The 24,962-nt window shown below is 47.0% G+C and overlaps 2 protein-coding genes across 3 annotated transcripts in view; one reads left to right on the top strand and one right to left on the bottom strand.

Moving 5' to 3' along the window:
• Positions 1-329: 329 nt before the first annotated feature.
• LOC135808183 (2-aminomuconic semialdehyde dehydrogenase-like) lies at positions 330-10,017 on the top strand. Its single transcript, XM_065321337.1, has 13 exons — positions 330-536; positions 1,207-1,271; positions 2,352-2,552; positions 2,897-3,108; positions 3,789-3,955; positions 4,680-4,750; positions 5,235-5,339; positions 5,937-6,012; positions 6,442-6,537; positions 7,501-7,573; positions 7,795-7,835; positions 8,470-8,565; positions 8,957-10,017. Exons 1-13 carry the CDS (start codon positions 432-434, stop codon positions 9,101-9,103), a joined length of 1,455 nt encoding a protein of 484 aa, XP_065177409.1. The 5' UTR covers positions 330-431; the 3' UTR covers positions 9,104-10,017.
• A 634-nt stretch (positions 10,018-10,651) lies between these two features.
• Positions 10,652-24,962, bottom strand: part of LOC135808180 (eukaryotic translation initiation factor 2-alpha kinase 3-like) — a 156,197-nt gene continuing 141,886 nt past the window's right edge. The window contains exons 19-22 of one of the 2 annotated variants that reach the window (XM_065321334.1): positions 21,705-21,754; positions 14,945-15,046; positions 14,191-14,244; positions 10,652-13,759 (exon numbers count right to left, since the gene is read on the bottom strand). In XM_065321334.1, coding sequence (XP_065177406.1) covers positions 13,640-13,759; positions 14,191-14,244; positions 14,945-15,046; positions 21,705-21,754 — 326 coding nt within the window. In that variant the 3' untranslated portion in view covers positions 10,652-13,639. The remainder of the gene's footprint in view (positions 13,760-14,190; positions 14,245-14,944; positions 15,047-21,704; positions 21,755-24,962) is intronic. The other variant, XR_010552061.1, reaches the window with a different exon arrangement.

Below are 24,962 nucleotides of genomic sequence, written 5' to 3'. Positions count from 1 at the left end.
ACCACATGTTAGGTGTTGTGGCCAGCTCATTCTGCATGATCGGCAGACCTGGGTAACAAACTGTTCGCAGGGAGGCTTTCGACAGCTGCACCTGCCTCTGCAGAGGACGGACACTAGCAAGGGTCAGGTATAGTATCTGGCGAAGTGTTCATTGTATATTGTGCTCATTATCTTGACATACAAGACATTCTGTATTCAAAAGCTAATATTCTGACGTCACCTAAATACTCATGACGTAACAACAGAAAGTCATTTGAACCATTCTACTTGTTTGAAAAAAGTATTAATACAATCATTGGCTTTGCAATTTTCTTCGGAGAACATTGCTGACCACAGGTTCTGTATTTTTAATCCCTTCTCTCTCGCGCAGGAGCTGGCATTACATTTAATTTTTCCCCAACGATACCGGTTTGTTGGTCAGATATCCGAAAATGAGTGAGCTGCTTGTCCTTGAAAACTTCATCAATGGTGAATTTGTAGCCTGCGATACCCACATAGACAACTACGACCCGTCGTGTGGAGCGGTGTACGGCAAGGTACATGCACAATCATGTTGGATCAATGTCATAATGATTATTGCACATTGGAGTGTGTACTGACCCAGAAGGGTCCAGATTCACATAATATCTCTCCAAAAAATGCAAAATACATTTTCAAATTCCAACCACATGCACAACAGTAACGAATTGAGATCTGCTTGTATGAAGTGTTGTGCTAGGTGGACCGTATCGTAATGTACTGTTCCCTCTGGTGACAGAATTCATTCTGTCTGCCATACACTACAATCCACCTTACATAATCATACACCGTGTTTAGCATGAGTAAATAATCTGACCCACAGATACCGTGTATGTGACCTGGTGACCTAGCACCTGGAATCTGGATCATTTCCAAGAGTGTATGTGTCATTATTTGAGGGAGTTGAAAAGGGATTTAGTAAATTCCTTTTATGTTGATTCTCTTCTCCGGATGATAGCGTCGCAACCTGCGTTGCACCTTATAACATAACTTTTGAGTAACGTAAAGGGTGTGTTTGCGTGCACCGGAATTCAGTTCTCTGGTGTGTGTGTGTGTGTGTGTGTGTGTGTGTGCGTGTGTGTGTGTATGCGTATGTGTGTGTGTGTGTGTGTGTGTGTGTGTGTGTGTGTGTGTGTGTGTGTGTGTGTGTGTGTGTGTGTGTGTGTGTGCATGTTGTGTGTGATACAGGTACCGAACAGTTCTGCAGATACCGTGAGCGCAGCTGTTGCAGGGGCGAAGGATGCGTTCAAATCGTATGTTCCCCGATTCCTTGCCAGCCCCTCAATCAGCCCCTCAGTCAGCCCCTCAATCAGCCCCTCAACCAGCCCCTCAGTCTGCCCCTCAGTCAACCCCTCAGTCAGCTCCTCTGCAGGACTTGATAGTGTAACATCACAGTATGCTGGGGAGTCCCAATACAGTGCTGCCGGGCGCCGAAGAACGACCAGACTAGAATTTCACCAAGTACAGCATACCAATATATATATACAGTCAAATCTGCCGTTAGCGACCTCTGCTGTAGGCGACCATCTACCGTTAGCGACCGATTTTCCGTGCACCGACGGTTTCACATACAAACTGATCTGTCCAGAGCGACCATCTGCTGTGCGCGACCAGCGACCGCGATTTCATGCACGGTGGCTGCATTCAAATCTGCTGTAAGCGACCGCGATCCAGGTTCAGTAAGGTGCGAAACTGTACTTGCCAGTGCGTTGTCAACTGAAAAGTGTGAAAATGCGCTGTCTTGCAAGTGCGATCGACTGGCGCCTGGCCTGTACTGAGGCTGTGCAGTAGCTCTCAAGTCCAGGCAGTGTCGATCTACTGCCGTGTCGCATACGCGTACTATACGGGTATGGTCGTCGTTGAATATCCAATAAAATGATATTAAAAATCACATTATTCTCGTCGATTTGAGTACATGGAAGCATATACCTGGTATGCCGGATTTACCATACATCTGCCGTAAGAGACCATCTGCCGTAAGCGACCGCTTTTTCTTGCACCAAGGGGCGGTCGCATACAACAGATTTGACTGTATATATGCGGTGACTCAACTGTGTATTGATAGACTGCTGTACATGAAGATAAGAACGGTGTAGAGGCTACGAGGAGGCTGACCCACACCCCCCCCCCCCCACACCCCACCCCAGTTCTTCGGCACCCGACAGTTCTGTATTTCAGTTAGAAATAGATAGGTTGAACCGTTCAGTACAGTCAGCTATGCATGTGTTGTCTTCTCCACTACTCTCCACTATTGTCCACGTTGTGCTATGTGCTATTGCCGTATGTACGATTGGTGTGCGCAATGTTCCCTTGTTCTCGTTGTGTTGTCACAGGTGGTCTCGCACTTCACCTGACCAACGAGCCACTGTCCTGAGGAAAATAGCGGATGGCATTGAGGCACGTCTGCAGGAGTTCGCCGAGGCCGAATCCCGTGACCAGGGCAAGCCAATCTGGTTGGCTAAAGCTGTTGATATACCTCGGGCCGTCTACAACTTCCGCTTTTTTGCCTCAACCATCACCCACCAGATTAACACGTATGTCAGCTTATTTTTTAACCATTGCTGATACTTATGTAATTATGTTGCTTCTACCACTGCTTTCTGGTTCTGTCGCAACTCAAGGTGGCAACAGTCTTGTGTCATCATGAATTGCTCATCCAGTAAATCTCCTTCATCAGCAAATGCTCACATACCGGTAGTTTCAATGTTTTCTGAGTCTGCCTGTCTTTGCCTGCCCATGTCTCACCCACTCAATCTCTCTCTCTCTCTCTCTCTCTCTCTCTCTCTCTCTCTCTCTCTCTCTCTCTCTCTCTCTCTCTCTCTCTCTCTCTCTCTCTCTCTCTTACTCTCCCTCCCTCCCTCCCCCCTTCTCTCCGTAGATCTACTGTTCAGCCGCAGTTCAATGCTGTCAACTACAGCACTCAGACACCGATCGGTGTGGCTGGTCTAATCAGCCCCTGGAATCTACCGCTGTACTTGCTGACCTTCAAGATTGCCCCAGCCCTGGCTGCGGGCAATACGGTTGTGGCAAAGCCCAGTGAAATGACATCAGTCACTGCATGGATGATGTGCAAGGTGTTCCAGGAAGCAGGCAAGTGGTCGTGTTACCCTGGTGTCATGTACACAGAGTGCTTTGGACTTTGCCCAATCTGCTACCGTTAGTGGGGACAAGTGCTTGCCGTTCAATCTAAGTTCTAATTTTTATTCCAGTTGACTCCGAAATTTCACAACCACCATATTTCGTTCTTGACCGCCTCTTTTGTGATGTAGCATACACTGCATTCACCGTAGCCAGTTGAGTGTTCATTTACAGTACTGTTGGGGCGACGAAGAATGGAACACCGAAGAACCGAGCTAGAATTTTACCAAGCACAGCACACCAATGTACACACCAATGTACACACGGTGACTCAACAGTGCATAGACTGTAATACATGAAAATAAGAACGGGTTAGGCTAGAAGGCTGACCCCCCCCCCCCCCCCCCCCCCAGTTCTTTGGCGACCGACAGTACTGTAGTTTGTATGAGGATGTGTATAATGTGTATATGTGTATAATGTGTATATGTGTATAATGTGTATAATGTGTGTAATGTGTATAATGTGTATAATGTGTGTAATGTGTATAATGTGTATAATGTGTGTAATGTGTATAATGTGTGTTGCATACTGTACAATGTCATGTACAGTCACACTGTTGTTGTTGTTGTTGTTGTTGTTGTTTCAACACCTCTAACTGTTAGTACTGTGCCTGATGTTATGGTATTCTCTAGGCCTGCCAGCCGGTGTGTGCAACGTGGTGTTTGGCACCGGTGCAGTCACTGGCCAGGCGCTGACCTCGCACCCAGATGTACCTGTCATCTCATTCACTGGTGGAACGGCAACGGCCGAGGTGATTCGTCGCACCATAGCGCCGTTCAATAAGAAAGTGTCGCTGGAGGTAAGGTGACGACGTGTAGAGTGTGGTATCCAACACCAGTATATTATAGTAGTGTAGCCATTGGTCAGCTGTATGTCAGGGTTGATCGCAGTACATCAGTGCGTTTGTGATGTTGATTGCACTGCAGCAGTGTGTGATGTTGCTTGCAGACTGAGTTCCAGTACGTAACATTATAACATTGTATGATAGTTGTTGACAGATGCGTCGACTCTGCCCCTGTCTAACAGGTTCAGGGAAGATGCGAGCTGTGTTTATTATTATTATTATGATAGTTTCTAACATCACTTCCCACTAGTAATGAAGTGCTACATCACACCTAGTGTGACCTAGTACATAGCACTGACATTAACCCTGCGTAACACCTTCATTACACCTGCATAACGCCTTCATAACACCTACATAACACCTTCATTACACCTGCATAACACCTTCATTACACCTACAAAGAGTATAGATTAGGCTGCACTTCTCTCAGTTAGCTTCTTTCTGACAAGTGTTCGACTCTTTTCGATTCAGTTTTAGTTATCCTCCTCTTTCGGTGACTGTGAAATGCTTTCCATCAGGCTTGCGATGTTATAGTGTTCTGGTCCTGGCTGGATTTATGTTTTGCGTGCTTTTTAGGGCTCTCCGTGTTGTCTTCTTAAAAATGCATGGTATGTGCGCGCGCGCGTGTGTGTGTGTGTGTGTACGTGTGTGTGTGTACGTGTGGTCGTGCTTGCTACAGCTGGGAGGCAAGAACCCATCGGTGGTGTTTGAGGACGCCAATCTAGATGAGTGTGTTGCAACACACCTGAGGTAGGTGTATCAATCACTGGCTCTCTTCCGTGCGTGCTGGTGTGTACTCTAATTTCACAAATTTTCGGTGTACTTTTATTTTCGGTACTTTCGGTGCATCTGCTTCATACCTAAAATTTCAATACACCGAACAAACACTAACACACATAATCCAATAGGGAACAGCTTCCCTGTACCAAAATTTTCTGTTCACCTAACCTGGCCTTTTGCCCTCATACCGAAAATATTAAGCACCGAAAATTTCTGAAATTAGAGTACTTTGTACACATTTGTGTGTGTGTGTGTGTGTGTGTGCGTGCGTGCGTGCATATGTGTGTGTGTGTATGTGTACATGCGTACGTGCATATGTGTTGACTTTACAGGTGCATGTGTGCTCATGGGCAGTTCCTCAGCTTTACAAACTGTTGAAAGGTGTTTAAGATGTTCCTATGTCAATTTTGTGCCCGTGTGTGTGTGTGTGTTCGCGTGCATGCTTGTACTTCAGGTCCTGCTTTGCCAACCAGGGAGAGATCTGTCTGTGCACTAGCCGCGTCTTTGTGCAGGACACTATCTACGATCAGTTTGTGGAGAAATTCGTGACTGCAACCCGGTAGGTCAATACTTGGCTACCTCCATTGTACATCATCATTGTGTTAGGAGCTACTTGATGTAGCGGGGTACTGTACTTGCTATAGGTCAAGTTGTGTATCTGTTTGACAATCTACTGGAGAAGTAGCTGTCCTGCAATGGCAACGGTGACTTGTGGTGGTTGCCATGTACGCACACCAGAGGCGAAGATCTGTTAGACTGTTTAGCTGTAACTTCAAGTTTCATGCATTTAGCGGTCATCAGATAACGGTATGGTATATTGCTCTGTACATGTGTGTATTGAGCACTCTATTCGAGCTGCTTTGACCGGCCCGGTTTGTAGTTACCCTGTACAAATTTCTCCATACGTGAAGGAAAAATGGCCGATCAACTTTCATGTAGCAGTTCTGTCCCCTGTCATCATGTGGTGGATACCATGGATACGGTGTCTACCTTGACTTGAGTACCAGTGTTTATGGTTTTGTTTACACCATGCCTTGATCATTGAGGGTGGCGGCGTTCCTACGGCTGCGGAAAACTCTGTCTATCCGTGTCTCATGCGAACCGTGCCATTTTTCACCTTTCTGTTATCTCTTCTCCCCCTGTCCAAATACTGCAGCACTCTGACAGTGGGTGATCCGAAAGCAGCCGGCACCAAGGTCGGCGCCTTGATCAGCGCTGAGCATCGTGACAAGGTAGGCAAACGTGTGGCTTAGAAACTACTTAAAACTAGAATCACTGCTTCGTGTGTGGTTGTCTTGTTGCTGGTTGAGGCTCTGCAGTCGGGAACAGCTTACTTACAGGAGTCATTCTTGCTTGCCCAATGCACCCGTGTGTGATTTGTGTGACTTTCTGATGAAGTGAATCGCCAATTTGTGCTGTTCAATGTTGAAAACCACACACTGCCTCCATCCACTGTAGTTCACTCTAACGCTGTTCTGTAGAATGAAACCCTTTTCTGTTGCTAGTGTAGGCTATGTTACTCCTATTGACTATCCTTGTCCAGTGACACTTGCTCTGTCCCAAACCATCGCCAGTATCCTTCATTGCAGCAGGCTCCGTAAAGGGCGTATGGAAATAAGCATAGTGTGGACTCTACTTGGTGTGTGTGTTTCTGTTTACAGGTGAAGTCGTACATTGAGATTGGCCGTAAGGACGGACGCGTGTTGTGCGGTGAGGGTGTGGATGCACCAGTGCAGTTGCCAGAAGGATTGCAAAAGGTGAGCGTGCCGGGGTAGGGAGGAGTACCTGTTCATTATTTCGTTTGAAAACTGGCTCCTTCACCACTGTCAGCACTGAAGAGTGTATTGTACTTCAGGTAGAAAGACTACTTACCCTATGCAGCTCTGATCTCTTGTCTAAGTCGCATTGCTGCTGTCTTCTTTGCATAATGTAGCTTCATCTGTGCACTGCGGCTAAAAACTATATCTTCCCTGCGGTTTGAAACTAGCTCTCCGAATCTCGGGTCAACTGAAGTCTGTGCACCCAGCATTTAGGGATGGTGCCTCTGTTCTGCAACAAGTTGTCAGATTTCATTAGCCAGCGTTGTATGTACTGTATGTACTGTATGTACTGTATGTACTGTATGTACTGTATGTACTGTATGTACTGTATGTACTGTATGTACTGTATGTACTGTATGTACTGTATGTACTGTATGTACTGTATGTACTGTATGTACTGTATGTACTGTATGTACTGGTAGATCTACACAGTGCTGCTTATTGGGGTTAGAGAATGAGAGTGTGTTCTCCCTGTCAGTGTTTTCTGATACATGTACAGTTGTGCTCGGTGAAATTCCACCCAACGTGCAAGGCTGGCTGGCACCCTGGACTAGTTCTCAGAATCTGATTACATCATTGTGTGTATGTCCAGGTGCATTCGTACCATTTCCAGGGTGTCAAGGGCATGCAAGTTCAGGGCGCCAAATATGCACTCCGGATTGGATTTCTGGTTGCATTTCTGGTTGCATTTCACCGAGCTCAACTGTGCAAACAGCATCCACTCAATAAAAAAAGCTCTGCTATTGGCCAGTACTGCAGTGTGTCTGCTGGTAGTGATAATGGTCATGTGACGCTGTTTGTGTGTGTGTTTTGTGTGTGTGTTTTGTGTGTGTGTTTTGTGTGTGTGTTTTGTGTGTGTGTGTGTGTGTGTGTGTGTGTGTTTTGTGTGTGCATTGCCAGGGGTACTATGTTCAACCCACTGTGATTGTAGACTGTCCAGATTCTTCACGCTGTATGCAGGAAGAGATATTTGGTATGTAGCGTTATGCGTCTGTCTGTATGCATGTCTGTCTGTGCACGTCCACCCATCTATTTTGCTCTGATCCGTTGACACTGTATTGATTGAGTGGTTGTGGTTGCCTTGGTTACATGGTGCACATGTAGGATCTGTCACCATGGTCACAGGCAATACATGGTACATGAAGTAAAAAAATTGATTTCTTGTTTGTGTTCACTGCTTGTGTGTGTTTGCAGGTCCTGTTGCGTGTATCAGCAAGTTTCATTCACAAGAGGAGGTAAACTGCTGCTGCTGCTATTGCCGCATTTGTTGCTGCTGCCGCCGGCGGTGCTGCTACTGCTGGTGCCTACGCAACCATCGTTGCTTCTGCAAGTGCTTCTGTGGATAATCATTGTTTTAAATGAGAACATGTATCAGTATGAGAGTGTATGGATCTCAGGTGACAGAAGACTAGTGTTGGGCTGGTATTTGTGACCGCAACTTTCACTGTTGAAGTTTTAGATGCAGATGGGAAACCTTGTGTACACTATGAGCTTGATGGCCAGGAAGCTCTGAGTTTGTGAAACTCAACTACATTTTATCAATGGGGTAAACGTCAATGGCACATGTTAGGACGGATTACACATGTTTCCCTCTTGACATAGCAGCCTCATCTGCATTACAGCCGTCCTCTTGCCGTTCTGGTGTTTACATGTATGTGTGCTTCTACTGTTGATACCGCATGTGGTGAATCAATGAATATTGCTCTCCGTGTGTGTGTGTGTGTGTGTGTGTGTGTGTGTGCGCGCGCGTGCACGTTTGTGTGTTTGTGTATGCGTGTGTGTGTGTATGTGTATAATGTGTGTGTGCATGCATCTATGGACGGTGGCCGTGTGTGCATGTGTTGTTCCTTGCCTTCGCCCCCACCGTAGGTGATAGAACGTGCCAATGGTGTCAAGTATGGCTTGGCAGCGTGTGTCTGGTCGAGAGATATCTCCAGAGTGCACACTGTGGCTCATGAACTGCATGTACGTACAGTGCCTCGTACCGGCTGCGTCCGATGCTGTTTGGGATTACAGTGAACCTGGTTGAGAAGAATACCGAACTTGTGATAAGACATACAGTACATGTACCTGCACTTTATAAGAGTTAGAAGAACTACTATTCATGACTCTATCGGATAAATCACTGTGTATTCACTGGGTATATAATATGGATAAGAAGAACTCTCGTTATTGCAAGCAGATACCACCCCGGTCCCTAGTGTTTGTCCTAAAGAGGTTTGGTTGTAGCGTGTGTGATTACCTGTTGGTGATGTGTTATGGGCATGCCTGTACTTTGTGCATGTATGTGTGTGTGTGTGTGTGTATGTGCGTGTGCGCGTGCGCGTGTGTGTACACGTGTGTATTTTCTGTACAGGCTGGGACTGTGTGGACAAACTGTTGGATGGTGCGTGATCTGAACATGCCCTTCGGAGGCATGAAAGCCAGTGGTACAGGACGAGAGGGATTCAAGGACTCCATGGAGTTCTTCACCGAGTCCAAGACAATCTGCATCAAGATGTGATATCTGAGCGTAGGCTGAGCGGCACATGACCTGATACCTCTGCCATACACATGCACATGTGTGTGATTGGACACGATCACAGAAGGACTGGTTGTGCAAGTGCAAGTTACAGTGCTCTGGAAGAGACAACTGTGAGTTTTCCCTGATGGTGTCGCCATGCATAGTACAGTGCTGTGATTTGCTCATTGCTATTATGCCAAGATGGCCAACTACAACTACAAGGGGACGTACCAAGATGGCCATCTACAAGGGGACGACTTGCACGTGTGCATATGCTGCTCTAGTCATGTAGGTACTGCGGCGGGCATAGGCACAATCGGCGTTCACCTGTGCCGTAGTGTGTGTGTAGGCATTTCTAGTTTAGTTTCCGTAGTCACTTCAGTTGTAGGGTCAGGGCATGCTGTATGTATTCTGTGCTCTGTAGTACAACGTGCAGTGCAGTATGCATGCTGTGTTGTGTAGTACAACGTGCAGTGCAGTATGCATGCTGTGTTGTGTAGTACCTAGTAGCAATGTTGCACGGATGTGAGGAGCATCATGTACATGCGTGAGTGTGACACTGGCAATTATTTGTTCTGTGCATTCTACCTCGAAGTAACTTTCCTACGATTTCATAGTCATTGAGTGAAATGCTGTATGAATAAGTGAAAAATGCTAACCTAAAAATGCATACAGATCATTTCGATAGCTTTTTATATACAGTATTCGAAATTGTTGGCGAAGATGATGGCTGGATTTATGTTTAAGGATTTTTCTTGAGTTTGTCTCTGGTTTTGATTTTACATTAATTTTAGGCTAGAGGCTATTCGTTCTATGGCGCGCTTATGATTGCATTTCTTTTTGCTTTGTACTTTTAAAATGTCTTACAATCCAATCTTTTCCTGTTTCTTGTTGATATAAACTTGAAATCTGTATGTGTGTATGTGTGTAAAATTTGAAGGGGCACATGAGGAAGGGTGCAACCCCAAGAAAGTGACGCAACCTGCCTAGTGTAGCATACTGACCAACCACCAAAATCTCAATCCCTTGACAAGACATACAGAATCTCTGGATTTTGCTCAAAATCCCTGGATGGCACAAAAACAAGTGAAAAAGGGCCTTTCCCGCCAAAAAAAGTTCAACTCTGCTAGATCTGCGTATACGGCACAGTTCAACCCTGCATTATTTTTCGACCCTGCATTGCAGTTCGATCAGTCGGCGCCCGGCTATAAGCTAGCGCCTAGCGCCTGTCAGTGCAGATCTTGTGGTCAGGTCTTGAAAGTGCCGTGCACGGTTCGAAGTGCGAGAGTGCGCACCGTACATATTTTTGAAAAACCGCGACATTCAAGTTGAATCCATGGAGTTTTCTGGAAAATCCTGCATCAGACGAAACTGTGACTTTTCCGGGAGTTTCCTTGAAATCCCCGGGACCCCGGGAGTAGTGTTGATTTCCCGGGAAACCGGGAGGGTTGGCCAGTATGGTGTAGCCCCCCCCCCCCCCCCAACACATGCACGCAGACAGACAGATGATGAACACACACCACCACACACTTCAAAATGGCGAGTAAGTTGGGTGAGAGACATTGAAACATTCTCATAAAAAAATCAAACCACCTTGCTCCAGTGTTTCCACAGTAGCCACGGTGACAGTCTAAGCAACAGTGTTCATAACGACGTTAACAACACAAGGGCATATGTACAGCAGCAGCAGAAGAGACAGCAACGGGGTTGTTGCCTAATCCTCCTCACTACTGTACTCCACAAACCACCATTACCGTCGCTCACACAAACCAGTGCACCAAGCGACCAGGTAGGAGAAACAAAGTTAAGTTAAGATAAGTCCGCCGCGGGCATGATTCTGCAGGCAGAGCACCTTGTCTGCGCCGCCCACAGATGCTGCTGACACGCCGTTCGCCGACTGCGCCTCCAGCCACTTCTTCCGCTGGAAGCAGTCTTTTTTTACGTGCCCGGTCCTATCGCAGAACACACACTGCAGTGTTCCTCGGCTGGCAGTCCGCTTCGGGCAGTTCCGGCGGATGTGCCCGGGCTCATTACAAAAGTAGCACAGTGTCTTGGCCTTGGGAGCTTGTCCACTAGCGCTGGTGCCACCACTGCTGCTGCCACCTCGGGGCGCAGCACTGCCACTGGCTGCCGCTGCCATCCCCGTATCAGGCCTGGACGAATCCACAACGGCTAGGGCACGGACCTTGCTCACAATGTCCGGTACCGCGAACTTGACGCCAGCGCACGAGAGGCGAATCTGGCGCTCCAAGTGGACAGGTAGCCCCGCCAGCAGCTGTTCAATGATGACGGCGTTGTCATCACCATCGCCGGAGTGGCCGGCCGCAGACAGCAGGCGGCGCAAGTCCGCAACATACGCCTCAGGCGTCTCATCCAGCCGGTACCGCCGGCTACTGAATTGGCGATAAGCATCTCCTGGTGACACTCCAAATGTCTTTTTCATGACATCCACCACCTTGGCTTTGTCTTTCTTGTCATCTGTCGGCATCTTGGAGTACACTAACAGAGCATCTGACTCCAAGAACAGGGGCAGCCTTTTCATCAGCTTTTCCTCGGTGTCCCAACCAGAACATTCGCCGATCACCTGGAACTTGACCCAGAACATGTCCCAGTCGTCGTGCTTACCCTTGAAGGGCTTCACAAATCCGTCAACCTTCAACGACATTACTACCCACTAAGGTAACACAGCCCTACAGGCTACAAACACTTACAGAACGAGAAAACTGAAAAACGAAGAAACAGCCCTGAACGGCTCAACCTCAAGCTAGGGTTTCGGGACCAAAAGTTGTTGCCTAATCCTCCTCACTACTGTACTCCACAAACCACCATTACCGTCGCTCACACAAACCAGTGCACCAAGCGACCAGGTAGGAGAAACAAAGTTAAGTTAAGATATTTACAAGAAGATTACAACAAGAAAAAGAACCCAGAACCACGATCGCCAAATCGCTGTCATCAGCAAAACGTGCCCGGGTGCGTGCATTGGCTTACGTGTACATCAGTGCGTGCATTGGCTTACGTGTCATCAGTGCGTGCATGCATGAAGTCTTTGAAGATCAGAAAAGCAGAATGATCACAACTCATGCATGATGCATCGATGAGTCATATCAACGGACAACGACTACGTAACCATGGATATAATAATGGCGACAGCAAAGTTAGTTCCGCGTCCAAAAGCGCAGGTGCAACAAGGAAAAGTCAGAGTGCAGAACAAACAGAAATTCAAATCGAAAGGAGATAAATATTGCAAAGATGAAGCGAATCGGTTTGGTCTGTCAGAGGGTGCTTGCGCCCAGCGACAGGGTGACAGCAAACCCTGTCAGAGAGAGAGTCAGTGTACAGAATAGGAATACATAGAACGCAGCACGCAATGGAGTTGCTGTGGAGAGCGAGAATGCAAGCAACAACGTAAGTACTATCTATGCAACTAATTATATCGGCGTATTGTTATTGATATTACTATCCGACAAACACGCACAACACACAACAAACACTGTATCGTAACAACGCACTCGTAAATGATGTTATCACAACGACACTCGTAAATGATGTTATCACAACGACACTCATTCTATTTCAGGGTTAGCAGCGTTAATAGCCGTTATGTTCAGCGGTATATAGATAGAGATACACACGTGATCTTTGCACTAATTTGCACTCAATGTTATCAGTACTCGAAGTAGTAGTAGTCAATGTGTGGCAAATAATTGTAAAAGGGAATAAAGAAACGGGCCAGGCAGTTCTGAACTCCTCCATCTGCTCTGGTGTGTAGTGCATACATGGGGTGAAAGTTAAGAACCTGGTACAAGTTTACCCCAGGAACGGACCTGGTACAAATCTACCCCAGGAACGGACCTGGTACAAGTCTACCCCAGGAACGGACCTGGTACAGCCAGAATATTAAAGGAAAAATAGCCAGAATAACAAAAGAAAAATAGACTGGGGAATCAAGGAATAGGAAGGGGTGAGTCCTGGGAATTTCCTTCCCAACAAATGGAGGAAACACTATTATAAATTGTATACAAGAAAGCTAGACCAAGTTGCCAGCCAGACAGTGTTCAGCTCACTGGCAGCAACAACAGCAATGGAGAGAGAAAGAGAGAGAGAGAGAGAGAGAGAGAGAGAGAGAGAGAGAGAGAGAGAGAGAGAGAGAGAGAGAGAGAGAGAGAGAGAGAGAGAGAGAGAGAGAGAGAGAGAGAGAGAGAGAGGGAGGGGGAGAGAGAGAGAGAGAGAGAGAGAGAGAGAGAGAGAGAGAGAGAGAGAGAGAGAGAGAGAGGGAGAGAGAGAGAGAGGGAGAGAGAGGGAGAGAGGGGGGAGAAGGAGAGAAAGTAAGAGAGAGTAAGAGAGGTAAACACTAAACAGGCAGACAGACAGACACCTACTTCGATCTGGACACAGACAATTGGACACAAACAGACAAGACATGGTTACACACACACACACACACACACACACACACACACACACACACACACACACACACACACACACACACACACACACACACACACACACACGCCATAGTAGTAACATTGTTCACCACCCTCTGGCTGCTTCTTGGATGAGGATTTCTTTGAAGAGATCTTTCTTATAGAGTTCACGTGCTGTTGGACGATGGCCGGGATCAATGGCCAATAACTCACGTATGATACATCTCTACGGAGCACAAAGTAACAACAACAGACCACGGACAACAACAACAACAACAACAACAACAACAACAGCAGCAGCAGCAACAGCAACAACAACAACATGACGTGTTGATAAGTTGATACTCCACATGGCATGCTAATACAAGACCAAGAACTGTCCAGCACAAAGAAGCAAGTACTTCTCAGAGCAAAGCCTGATTGAGAATACGTGTAGCAGCAGAAGTCAGAATGGTTGAACTGCACTGTGGCCTGTAGCTATCTGTACATGTACACGTCCACTGTATAGAATAACAGGTGAGTCTTCACCAGCATTAGTACAGTACAGACCCAGTGCATGTACTGGTCAATCAGATACAGGTAAGCCTATGCATTGCCATGCATTGCCAGCAGCAGCATCAGCATCAGCATCAGCATTAGTCCTGGAAACCAACCAACCTGGTCTTCATTGAAATCTTGTGGGAATTGGTGTTTACGTGCTTTGCACAACACCTGCAACACAGTGCAACACAGTACATAGGAAACCGTATACTGTATGAGCAGAAATATTCGTCTGGAATATACTTTCGTCTTTTTTCGTCCAAGGAGCTTTTGGACTAAATTAAATGAAGGACTAATGTCGATGTGTCCAGCTTTTCAATACACTCTGGAGATCCACACACCCAAACACGCAGCACACATGCCCATACATGTACATCAGCTACGCTATGAGTCATGTTGGTTGCTTTTCTATAGATGTAAATACAATGTAGCTACACTGTGCAGTGGTGCTACATACATTCGCCAGTACACTTCAAACTAGGGGTGTCAACGGGTAGTAGAGTACCCGTGCTACCCGTAATAAAAGCGGGTAATCGGGTAGCAGTTTGCTCCTGAGAACCCGATCGGGTAGTGGGAGTACGGTGTTTTCGCAACAGTGCATGTAAAAACGCATGGCTATGTGCTTACTGTGCATTTTCTATGTAGCACAAGTGCACACTCATTGTCCAAACTATGTCAACATACCCCATAGGGTACCCGTGCTACCCGGATAGAAATACCCGAACTCGTTACCCGACCAAACCCCTACCCGTTGCAGCCCTACTTCAAACCAGTAGAAACACACAGGAAACAAGAAATCAATCACGATAGTAGCATTCTTGGTTGTATGCTACAACTGTCACTTTTCAAGGCACAGGCGTAAGTTACTTACGAGCACACGCTCCATTTGTGTCTCAAACGGGCACAGCAGCTCAACGAAGATGATACCGAGTGAGAAGATGTCAACTTTGTCACAATACTTCTGCCCTTTCATCTGCACAACAAGAATACAAACAATACATTGGCGGCGTCACACCCACACACCCACACCCACCCACACACCCACACCCACCCACACACCGGTGGGGAGGAGCACAAGCCAGCATCGCTATTGGCTGCCGCATCCCTGGCCCAGGATTATTGCCAAGCCCATGCACCTCGTTCGGGAGCCTCCATTCAAATCTCTCCGCTGTCACAACTGTCATCAGACGGGACATCTCGCTAGAGATTGTATTGCATGGTCGGAGCCCTCACAAACAAGATCGCCAGTCGACACCACCGCCAAGGGGCTGTCACCAGCCGCTCCAGCGTTTAAGCAGAGGCCACCTGTACCTCCCAAGCAACAGGTTCACTTCAGATGTGCGGAGGCCAGGAATGTGGTATTGAAGCGGCCATTCACGCCATGCATGCTACATTCAGCAGTGTCGATGCAGTGCTCATGGCAAATACGTCCAACGCGCTCAATCGCCTCAACAGAGAGGCTTGCATGCGCAATGTAGCGCTCCTCTGTCCTAACATCATGCCCACGATTATCAACTGCTACCGACACCCAGCCCGCCTATTCGTGGATGGGGAGTGCCTCCTCTCGCGTGAAGGCACAACACAAGGAGACCCACTAACCATGCCGATGTATGCTCTGAGGGACCTCTCTCTGGTGCACTGCGTGGCAACCCCAGTGGGAACCTGCCAGAACTGGTATGCTGATGACTCATCAGAGGGTGGCAAGTTCGACCCTTTCCTGCAATGGTGGATCGACTCAAGGATGGGCTGGTGTTCGGCTATTTCATTTACCCCAGCAAATGCATCCTCGTCGTCAAGCCGGACAAGCTAGAGGCAGCCCAGACCATCTTCGCCGGCACGGGTGTGTCTATCACCACTGACGGGTGCCGCAAACTCTGATCAGCTATAGGAACTGATCAGTTCGTGTAGGAGTTTGTGACTTCCAAGGTGACCGTTGGTGCAGAGGTTTGTGGCTTCCAAGGTGGCCACCTGGTCGCAGGAGCTATGCAAGCTGTCAGACTTTGCCCGATCACAGCCTCAAGCAGCATACTCCACACTTGTGAATAGTCTCCAGCACTGATGGTCCTTCCTGTGTCAGATTCCCATGCTTCACCTGCAAGGCTCCTGCCGCCCCGGGTACCGACGAAATCGAAAGCCTTCACATCCCCAGGAGAGCTACCGAAGACAGCGGGTGAACAATCTGCAGTCAAGCAGCTGCACATTCAAGAGAAGCCAAGCACCCCCCCCCCCCCCCCCCCCCCCCCGCCGTATAGATGGTAGACAGCATGCATGTAGAAGGAGGCTAATGTGTCGTAGATAGCCCTTTGAGCCTTAGCCCTTGGTAGTGACTTGAATAATTATATTTTATTTCACATGTCATTATGGAAGTGGTCCTCACCAAGAAAACATAATCCTGTGTTATTTCACATGTCATATATTTATTTTCCTTCAGTGTTTTTCTATTCCCTCTGATCAGTTTATTCAAATGTTCACGTGATAAAGAGTCGAAAAGAAAGGACCAAAGGTGGACGTGATATCCGAGCGCACTCCCCTTTCTCACGTTCTTTCATAGCTTGGAACCTTTCAAGTTTGAAGGCTGTTGGAGTGCGTATTCGAGACGCGATGGAGCTAAACATCAGGTCGTTAAATTATTGTGGCCAACTGTTCTACGCTGTGACTCACTGGATATAGTGGATAACATGTAAACCTTTGGTCATCTTATTTTACTTCAAGAATTTTAATCCGTGGCTCTCGAGTGTGATAAAGAGCGCTGCTAAAAATTTCAAAGAAAAAAAGTGTTATGTACCAACCCTTGATCAAACATCATCAAGTCATTATTGTTATTGGAAAAAGCCTTGGAAGAAAGCCAGACTAAAATAGGAACAAGAAGCTCTTGTGCGCATGCGCAATACATAGATAGTGAAGTAGTGCAGAGTAGTAACATTAGTACTACAGAGAGAGACACCACAATTCCTCCCCCTTAAAAAAAAACAAGCAAAAAAACAAACAAAAAAAAACAAAAAAATATATAATTTATCGTTCATGCACAAAGTAGTGTAATATGAAATGTCAGTAATCTACTTGTGATACAGGTACTGACTGTATTAATAGATATCTATGTTCGCAGATGGGGTATATACGGTAATAATTATGTCAACTACAATACACAGTGTTCCAAGGTTAGAAATCATGTCAGTCGACATAATTAACACTCGATCTATCATAATGTCCCAATATTGAAAAAGTCCATCAGCGTGTCTTAATCAGTCCACCAGTCTATCAGGCAATCCTAGACTCACTGGGAAGCAATCAGTCTGCCAGGTGGATGTGACTGACGTGAAGAACGACGCACAGCGATCTCAACAGACTTACCACTGCTGGACGACTTACTGCTCTGATCTGTCTCAGGTAGTGTATCTTGCGTCAGAATCTGTTCAGATCCAGTCAGTTGAGCAGCGCACTGTGGAGTTGGCACTTGTAGACTTGACTCCTTGCTGCTGTTAGCTGGTTGACTTGACTCCTTGCTGCTGTTAGCTGGTGTAGACTCGCGACACTGTCCACTGAAACTTCCATTCACGTTGACAGAAGCATGGCGAGTATCCGGTAGTTGCGGTGGTTGTTCACCCTTGTCGGTAGCAAACATGCTAGCTGGTAGAGCGCGTGGTCGGATCTGGTTACGGTGTCTCTTCCAAACACTGTCTCCAACTTGCACCTGGTAATTGTACGGACTCAGAGTTGACAACACAATACCAGGAATCCATTTGCTACCATGACGCCCAAAGTTCAAAACAAATACTGTCTGACCATTTGTGAACTCGGGTTGGTCATTTAGCGATTCTTCAAAACGCTCCACACTACGCTTGGTTTCGGAGGGGCGTAACACATCGTAACGGGTACGGGGTTGGCGGTTAAACATAAGCTCCGCTGGAGTTTTTCCATTTGCCAACGGTGTCGTGCGATGCGACAGTAAGAAACGGCACAACTTTGTGTTGAGCGTTTCATCACACCGATCCACGGTCATTAACTTCATCTTCTCTTTGAAGTACCCAACATATCGTTCAGCTAGCCCATTAGTAGCTGGGTGTCCAGGCGCTGTTTTAGTGTGATGAATGCCATTTTCACGCACAAAGCGTTGGAACGATTCGCTGGTGAACTGACTGCCATTATCAGACACCAAATGCTCGGGTAAACCGAAAATCGCAAACAAGTGCCGTAGTGTCTCAATGACGCCATTTGTCGTAGCATGAGTCATTGGGACGATATCTAAGAACTTGGTGTGAGCATCGATAATTACCAGAAACATTTTACCCAAGTAAGGTCCAGCAAAATCCAGGTGGATTCGACGCCATGGTCCTGAAGGCCAAGTCCAGGTTCCGCAAGATTTCGGTGGTGAGCGAGCATTTGCCTGGCAAATATCACACATTTTCACAGTTTCTTCCAATTGGTTGTCAAGATTTGGCCACCACAGGTATTTCCGCGCCACTCTTTTCATACGAACTATGCCCATGTGCTCTGAGTGTAGATCACCCAACAGAACATTCTGAAGTGAACTCGGAATCACTACTCTATCATTCCAAAGTAGAACATCACCCTCCACTGTCAGTTCAAACCTTCGAGTGAAGTACGGTAACAATTCAGTGGGGACACTTACAGGCCATGCCTTCCGAGTGTAGGTTAGTACCTTGCCAAGTAATGGATCACCCTTTGTTTCTTGCGCCACGAGATCTGCATTTGCAATGCCCTCCTCTGAGATTAAAAGAACGTGCCCAGTCACCATTTCAGCTTCAGTTGGCACTCCTTCGACTGGACTACGAGACAGGAAATCTGCAATGTGGTTGCTTTTCCCAGGAATGTGAGTGATTTTGAAACGATATGCGATCAGTGACAATCTCCATTTCTTTAACCGATTTGACAGCATTGTAGGGACTGGTTTGGATGGATCCAGAATTGAGAGAAGCGGTTTGTGATCCGTTCGAATTTCGAACTCACGACCCAACAAATACTGTTGAAATTTGTTTGTCCCAAAGACAATTGCTAATGCTTCCCGTTCGATTTGAGAGTAATTTTGTTCCGCTTTCGTGAGTATTCGAGACTTGAATGCGATAGGTCGCAGCACCCCTCTCTTATCCGGTTGTAATAAAACGGCTCCAAGACCCTTTCCGGAAGCATCCGTTTGCAAGATTAGTTCTCTTTCCTGGTAGTAATTTGCCAATACGTGATCCGACGTTAATATTTCTTTCACCTTGCGGAAAGCTTCATTTTCTCGTTGGTCCCAGTGCCATTTCACATCCTTTTTCAGCAAGGTGTACAATGGGGCCATTATGTCGGCAAAATTCGGTATGTACGCACTGAGATAGGTAGCGGACCCAATAAATGATTGGAGTTCTGCGACACCTGCAGGTGGTTTCGCATTTCGTAGAGCTGACACTTTTTCTGAAGTGGGGGACATTCCGCTTCCAGAAAATCGGTGTCCAAGATAGGTAACTGAATCTTCCATTATTCGCACCTTGTCTGGTCTAAGTTCCAGCCCAACTTTCTGCAGACGTTTGAGTACCCTTTCCAGATTTGCCATATGTTCGTTTTCATTAGCACCCGTGATCAAGATATCGTCAATGTACACCATGCAGCCTGGTAGATCCGCAAGAACATTTTCGATGGTTCGTTGAAAGATTGACACGGCCGAGTTTATGCCAAACGGTAATCTCGTATACTCAAACAGACCTCTGTGAGTAGAGATGGTAGTGAAAGCTCGGCTTCCCTCATCTAGCTCTAGCTGATGATAGGCTTGTGATAAGTCCAATTTCGTGAACTTACAGCCCCCTGCCAATTTTTCGCGTAGCTCTTCAAGTGTTGGCAATGGATAGTGTTCACAATCCGAGTGCTTGTTTACTGTTAACGAGTAATCGCCACACAGTCGTATTTTGCCATTTGGTTTTTCTACTGGTACCGTTGGTGATGCCCATTTAGCATGATCTACTTTCTTGAGCACTCCGCCTTTCACCAGTGCATCCAGTGACTCTTCGTATCTTTGCTTTACCGAAAAGGGTACTGGCCGTGCCTTGCAAAACACTGGATTTGATTCATCCACATGCAGAGTGATCTGCGTTGTATTCAATTTGCCAATTTCCTCAGTGTCGAACAGTTCTGGGAATCGCTCAATCAGATCCTGTACGCGCACATGGTTTACTCGCTGACGCCTGTTTTCTTCTTGCTCAATGAACAGGTGCCATGGCATTTTAAACCTTGACAACATGTCTCGACCCAGCAGGGATGGACCATTCGATACGACCCGTACAAGTACAGGTTGACAGTCACCCTCGATAGTGATAGGTAGTGACATCTCACCCAGACATTCAATAGATTGACCAGTATAACCTTGCATTCGTATAGTAGATTTTTCCAGCCTTTCGCAATTTCCGTTTGCGTGCACAAAATCATTTTCACTCAAGATCGTTACGGGACTCCCTGTATCTACTTCCATATTCACAGATGCCCCATTTACATCTACGTCAATTTTGAAAGGACCCACTTTCGAGTATGCATTTCCATTCACGTAGTAAAGAGACAGAGGCACAGACACAGGTTCGATCTCACCGGTTTCCTGGTCGTCATATTCGGTCTGGACGAACTTCACGGCTCGGGCTTTTTTCTTCTTGCAAGCTCTCTCGATATGGCCAACGATCTTGCAGTACCTGCACTCAGTTTGTTTGAAGTAACAGTCGGCGGCTTTGTGACCAGGTTTGTCACAACGGAAACATTTCTCGGCGTTGGTGCTGGCTGCTGACCTCATTCTCTCACTTCTCTGAGCGCTGTCTCCGGGGCGTCTCGACTTCACTGCATGCACTGTCGTTGCAGGTTCAAATCTTGCAGCATCCTTGTACGCTGTCTCGTACAACGTAGCTCTCTCCACTGTGGTGGCGTACGTGTCCGAATCCTCAGCCTTGCTGAGAATCTCCTTGGTCATGGCGTGTGAAACCAAACCCTTTACAAAATTGTCGCGCAAGGCGCGGTCCAGATGATCTCCGAACTTGCAGTCAACAGCGAGCCCGTTCAGTCTAGCTGAAAATTCAACAATTCTCTCTCCCTCCTTCTGCTCTGCTTGATTGAATTGATGCGTCGCAGCAACAGCACTCACAGGAGGTCGATAGAAAGTGGTCAGGATTTCGACAATGTCGTTGTACTTCTTGCTTCCAGGTTTGTTCGGAAGACACAAATTCTTTAAATTCGTATACGCGCTGGCTGACAGCTGGGAGATGAGTACTGCAGCCTTTCTCTTATCCGCAGCATCCTTCTGTGCAGCATTTGCAGAGCTGGCCAACTGCCCAATGTCATTTGCGATAAAAAAGAACTCTAGACGTTCCGCATACTCCTCGAAATCTCCAGTATCAAATACAGTACTTCTAACTTTGCCTGTTTGGCCATCCTTTTACTTCGTCGCCAAATTGTTATGTACCAACCCTTGATCAAACATCATCAAGTCATTATTGTTATTGGAAAAAGCCTTGGAAGAAAGCCAGACTAAAATAGGAACAAGAAGCTCTTGTGCGCATGCGCAATACATAGATAGTGAAGTAGTGCAGAGTAGTAACATTAGTACTACAGAGAGAGAGACACCACAAAAAGAGAGAAAAAGACTAGCCACTGGGTCTCACCAGTTCAGGACTCATGTAGATTTCTGTACCAACTTGTCCCGTGTGTTCACCTTCAGCACCACTACCAAATTCACATGCTGTAGAACATAGTACACATGTACGCACACCCACACACCGCACACCCACACACCGCACACCCACACACCCACCCACCCACAAACACCCACACACCGCCCCCACACACACACACCATACCAACACCCACAGGCACATACACACATTATAAAAGGAGGTTGGGTACTTTCAGTCAAAATTTCATTGCTAAAGTAATGTCTTCAAACTCATACATGCACAGTGCACACACACATAAAATTAATATGCACACGCACACACACGCACATGCTGTGATGCAGCTTGATAATGCGTCCACCTACCCAGAGCGTGCAAGTCATCTCGACTGAGATTGCGGTGATGACCCGATTCAGTCGCCAAGCCAAAATCACCGACCTTGACTTGTCCATCGCGCGCAAAGAAAACATTGGATGGCTGAAGGTAATCGAGAGTCAAGAAATACACAATGTCATATACACAGACACTGCTCTTGGACCACTGGACATCCTGACTAGAGTGCAGGTGGAAGGTTGTACATGGACATGCACATTGTACTTGATTACTGCAGATGGCAGTGCAGACAGAACATGAGTCACTAGCTAGAAACAGCTAGAACATGCCTTGAAGGACACCGGCCCACCAGCCAACCAGCCCTGGTGAACAGTCTTCAAAGGTGCCAGTACTCAGTAGGTGAGAAGATCAATAGTCATGCCATGCAAGCACATGTACCATCATGGGGTGTAGTAGGTAGGTTAGGTGAAGTTCGGGTAAGGCACGGACAAGGAAATGAGACAGAGTGCATAGAGAGAAAAGAAGCATGTTGCAAACTACAGAACATCAACAAGAGTGCACCGTACAACAGTTGACCAAGCTCAAGCTCATACTGCAATCATCAGGCACCACACGTACTTGTACATAAGCCAGAATGTGCAACTCTGCATCAGTTTGGGAAAGCGGAACGGGTCAGAATGACACAACCAGCAAATTGCGCTGCTCGGTACCCATACACGGAGTTACACACCCTCGTCATCATGTACTCTTGGCACAAGGTACTAGTATAGGAGGAAGAGTACAACACTGAATAGTAGTGAATACTGACCTTCAAGTCACGATGCATCAGCTTGTTGTCATGAACATAGCCAACAGCTCGTACAATCTATGCATACCGCCGACACAGAAAAACAGGCAGACACACAAACACGCACACACACACGCATGTTTCTGTGTAACGCACTAGAAAAGCAGAAACAAGAAAAGCAGTAATTTCAGCTCTGATCGCGCTGGTCAACTACATTGCCCTCTACAATGATGTGAGTAAAAGCACAAGCCAGACTGTCTCAAATTGCCTTGGAAGTACAGTGTGACGTCATGCTTCACTCATATCGTATACTACGCATGATGTTGAATATAGGATTCGTCACATTGAACTTGATTCAAGTAACGCAAGCGACAGGGTACAGGCATACACTGCTGGGAGTGCGGGTTTGAAGCTTTGTAAAGTTTGTATACTTAGCAGTGTTAGCACACAACCGTCACAACTGGATGATCGCAGAAGTTGGCGAGCTGGGCTCAACTTTCGCTGGCCCAATGAGGTACAGTCAGAAAGACGCCCGCCCGCTTGCCCGCCGCCCTCACCTGCAAGAATATTTTGGTTGCTTGCTGTAGAGATCGGTCGGAAACATGATCGTGCAGCCAGTCTTTCAGATTCATCTTCTTGCACAGCTGCATCTGGATGTACAGGTAGACAGGCGGGGAATCACTGTGCTCCGACATGGACGACTTCTTGCCTACACAGCAAGAACAAGAATGGAAAGAACGGAACATACATGTATGACAGGAAGAAGAATTCTTATTCACTAGCTTGAGAGAGTTGAAAGGGAAAGAGGAGACTGATCGGCAGCAAATACAGTCAACTTCGCTAATAGCGACTGCGGATATAATGACAATTCGCGAATAACGACAGAATTTACATGCCCCGAGTCCCATCTAACTGTAACACATAATGAGACTCCGGGTATAAGGGCACTTCGCGAATAAGGACACTTTTCTGATGCCCCGCCGAGTGTCGTTATACGCGAAGTTATTAACTGTAATTACACTGCACCAAGAAGGAAGAGTAAACACCAATGCGACTATCGTGAACATACAGGAATGGCAGTTACAACACACCAAGCTCCTACCCACCCACCCACCCACCCACCACACACCCACACAACAAATATCCACTATACGCGTGAACCAGGCGTTGTGAGGTCCGACATCAAAACAAGACAGCCACACATATGGCGCGCAATGCCTTACTCATTACTGATGTATCAGTACAGCTAGTCGACGAGTCATCACCATCAGTACCGCGGGCAATGATGCCGTCTGTGTAAGATGACGAGTTGGAGCGGCTTGCCGAGGTGGTGAACAGAGGGGATGCGGCCAAACGAGAGTTGTCTGTGCTGTTCTGTGCGGACAGGTCACCGAACACTATGCCACCGGAGCTCTCATTGTCAGATGAGTAGCTGGGAATGGGACGTCGGCCGGGGAAATGACGCATGGGATTGGACATGCTGCTACTGTCAGCAGGAGTGCTCCGCGTTGCTAGATCACTGACGGCATCGCCTAACTCATCATTACTGTGCATATAGCATGTGCATGTGTGTGCATGTGTCCGTATGTCCATGCACATGGATCACAGTCAAGGGAAAGAGACAACACACACACACACACACACACACACACACGAGTACATACGCACATACACAGGGAAAGAACACACAGATTAGGGAATGACACGGCACTATCGAGAGCAGCACACACCAGTGTAAATACACACCTTAAGACAGCAGTAGAACCATCAACATGGGTCTGCAAGGACTAGAAATACACATCCATGCATCCATGCATGCATGCAGCCATACTATGCTGGACACAACACAAACCCTTTGCCACAATATCATGTCAATATACCTCTGGCCTTGACTGCTTCCAAGAACAAAATACATTGTGACTTCATGAGGATTCATCTCACCATTCATCGTCATACTCGTCTTCATCATCCTCATCCTCATCTCCATCCAGACCATCCCCACTTTCAACACCGATGTCATCGTCGTCAAATATGTGGCCCACCGGTGGTCTCTCTTCCCAAGAGTTGAAGTAACGCACAATGTTCTGATGGTCCAATGAAGCTAAGGCATCCACTTCACGCATCACTTT

This window comes from Sycon ciliatum, chromosome 2 (genome assembly GCF_964019385.1).
Source record: "Sycon ciliatum chromosome 2, ocSycCili1.1, whole genome shotgun sequence".
In the NCBI taxonomy this organism is placed as follows: Eukaryota; Metazoa; Porifera; class Calcarea; order Leucosolenida; family Sycettidae; genus Sycon; species Sycon ciliatum.
The sequence above is the reverse complement of the archived record's forward strand: the minus strand, read 5'-3'. Positions and strand labels throughout refer to the sequence as shown.

Bases quoted from the DNA above. Each gene is read 5' to 3' on its own strand.
- LOC135808183 (XM_065321337.1), top strand. From the start codon at position 432: ATGAGTGAGCTGCTTGTCCTTGAAAACTTCATCAATGGTGAATTTGTA. The intron at 3,109-3,788 runs GCAAGTGGTCGT...GGTATTCTCTAG, and splicing joins CAAGGTGTTCCAGGAAGCAG to GCCTGCCAGCCGGTGTGTGC. The intron at 7,574-7,794 runs GTATGTAGCGTT...GTGTGTTTGCAG, and splicing joins TATGCAGGAAGAGATATTTG to GTCCTGTTGCGTGTATCAGC.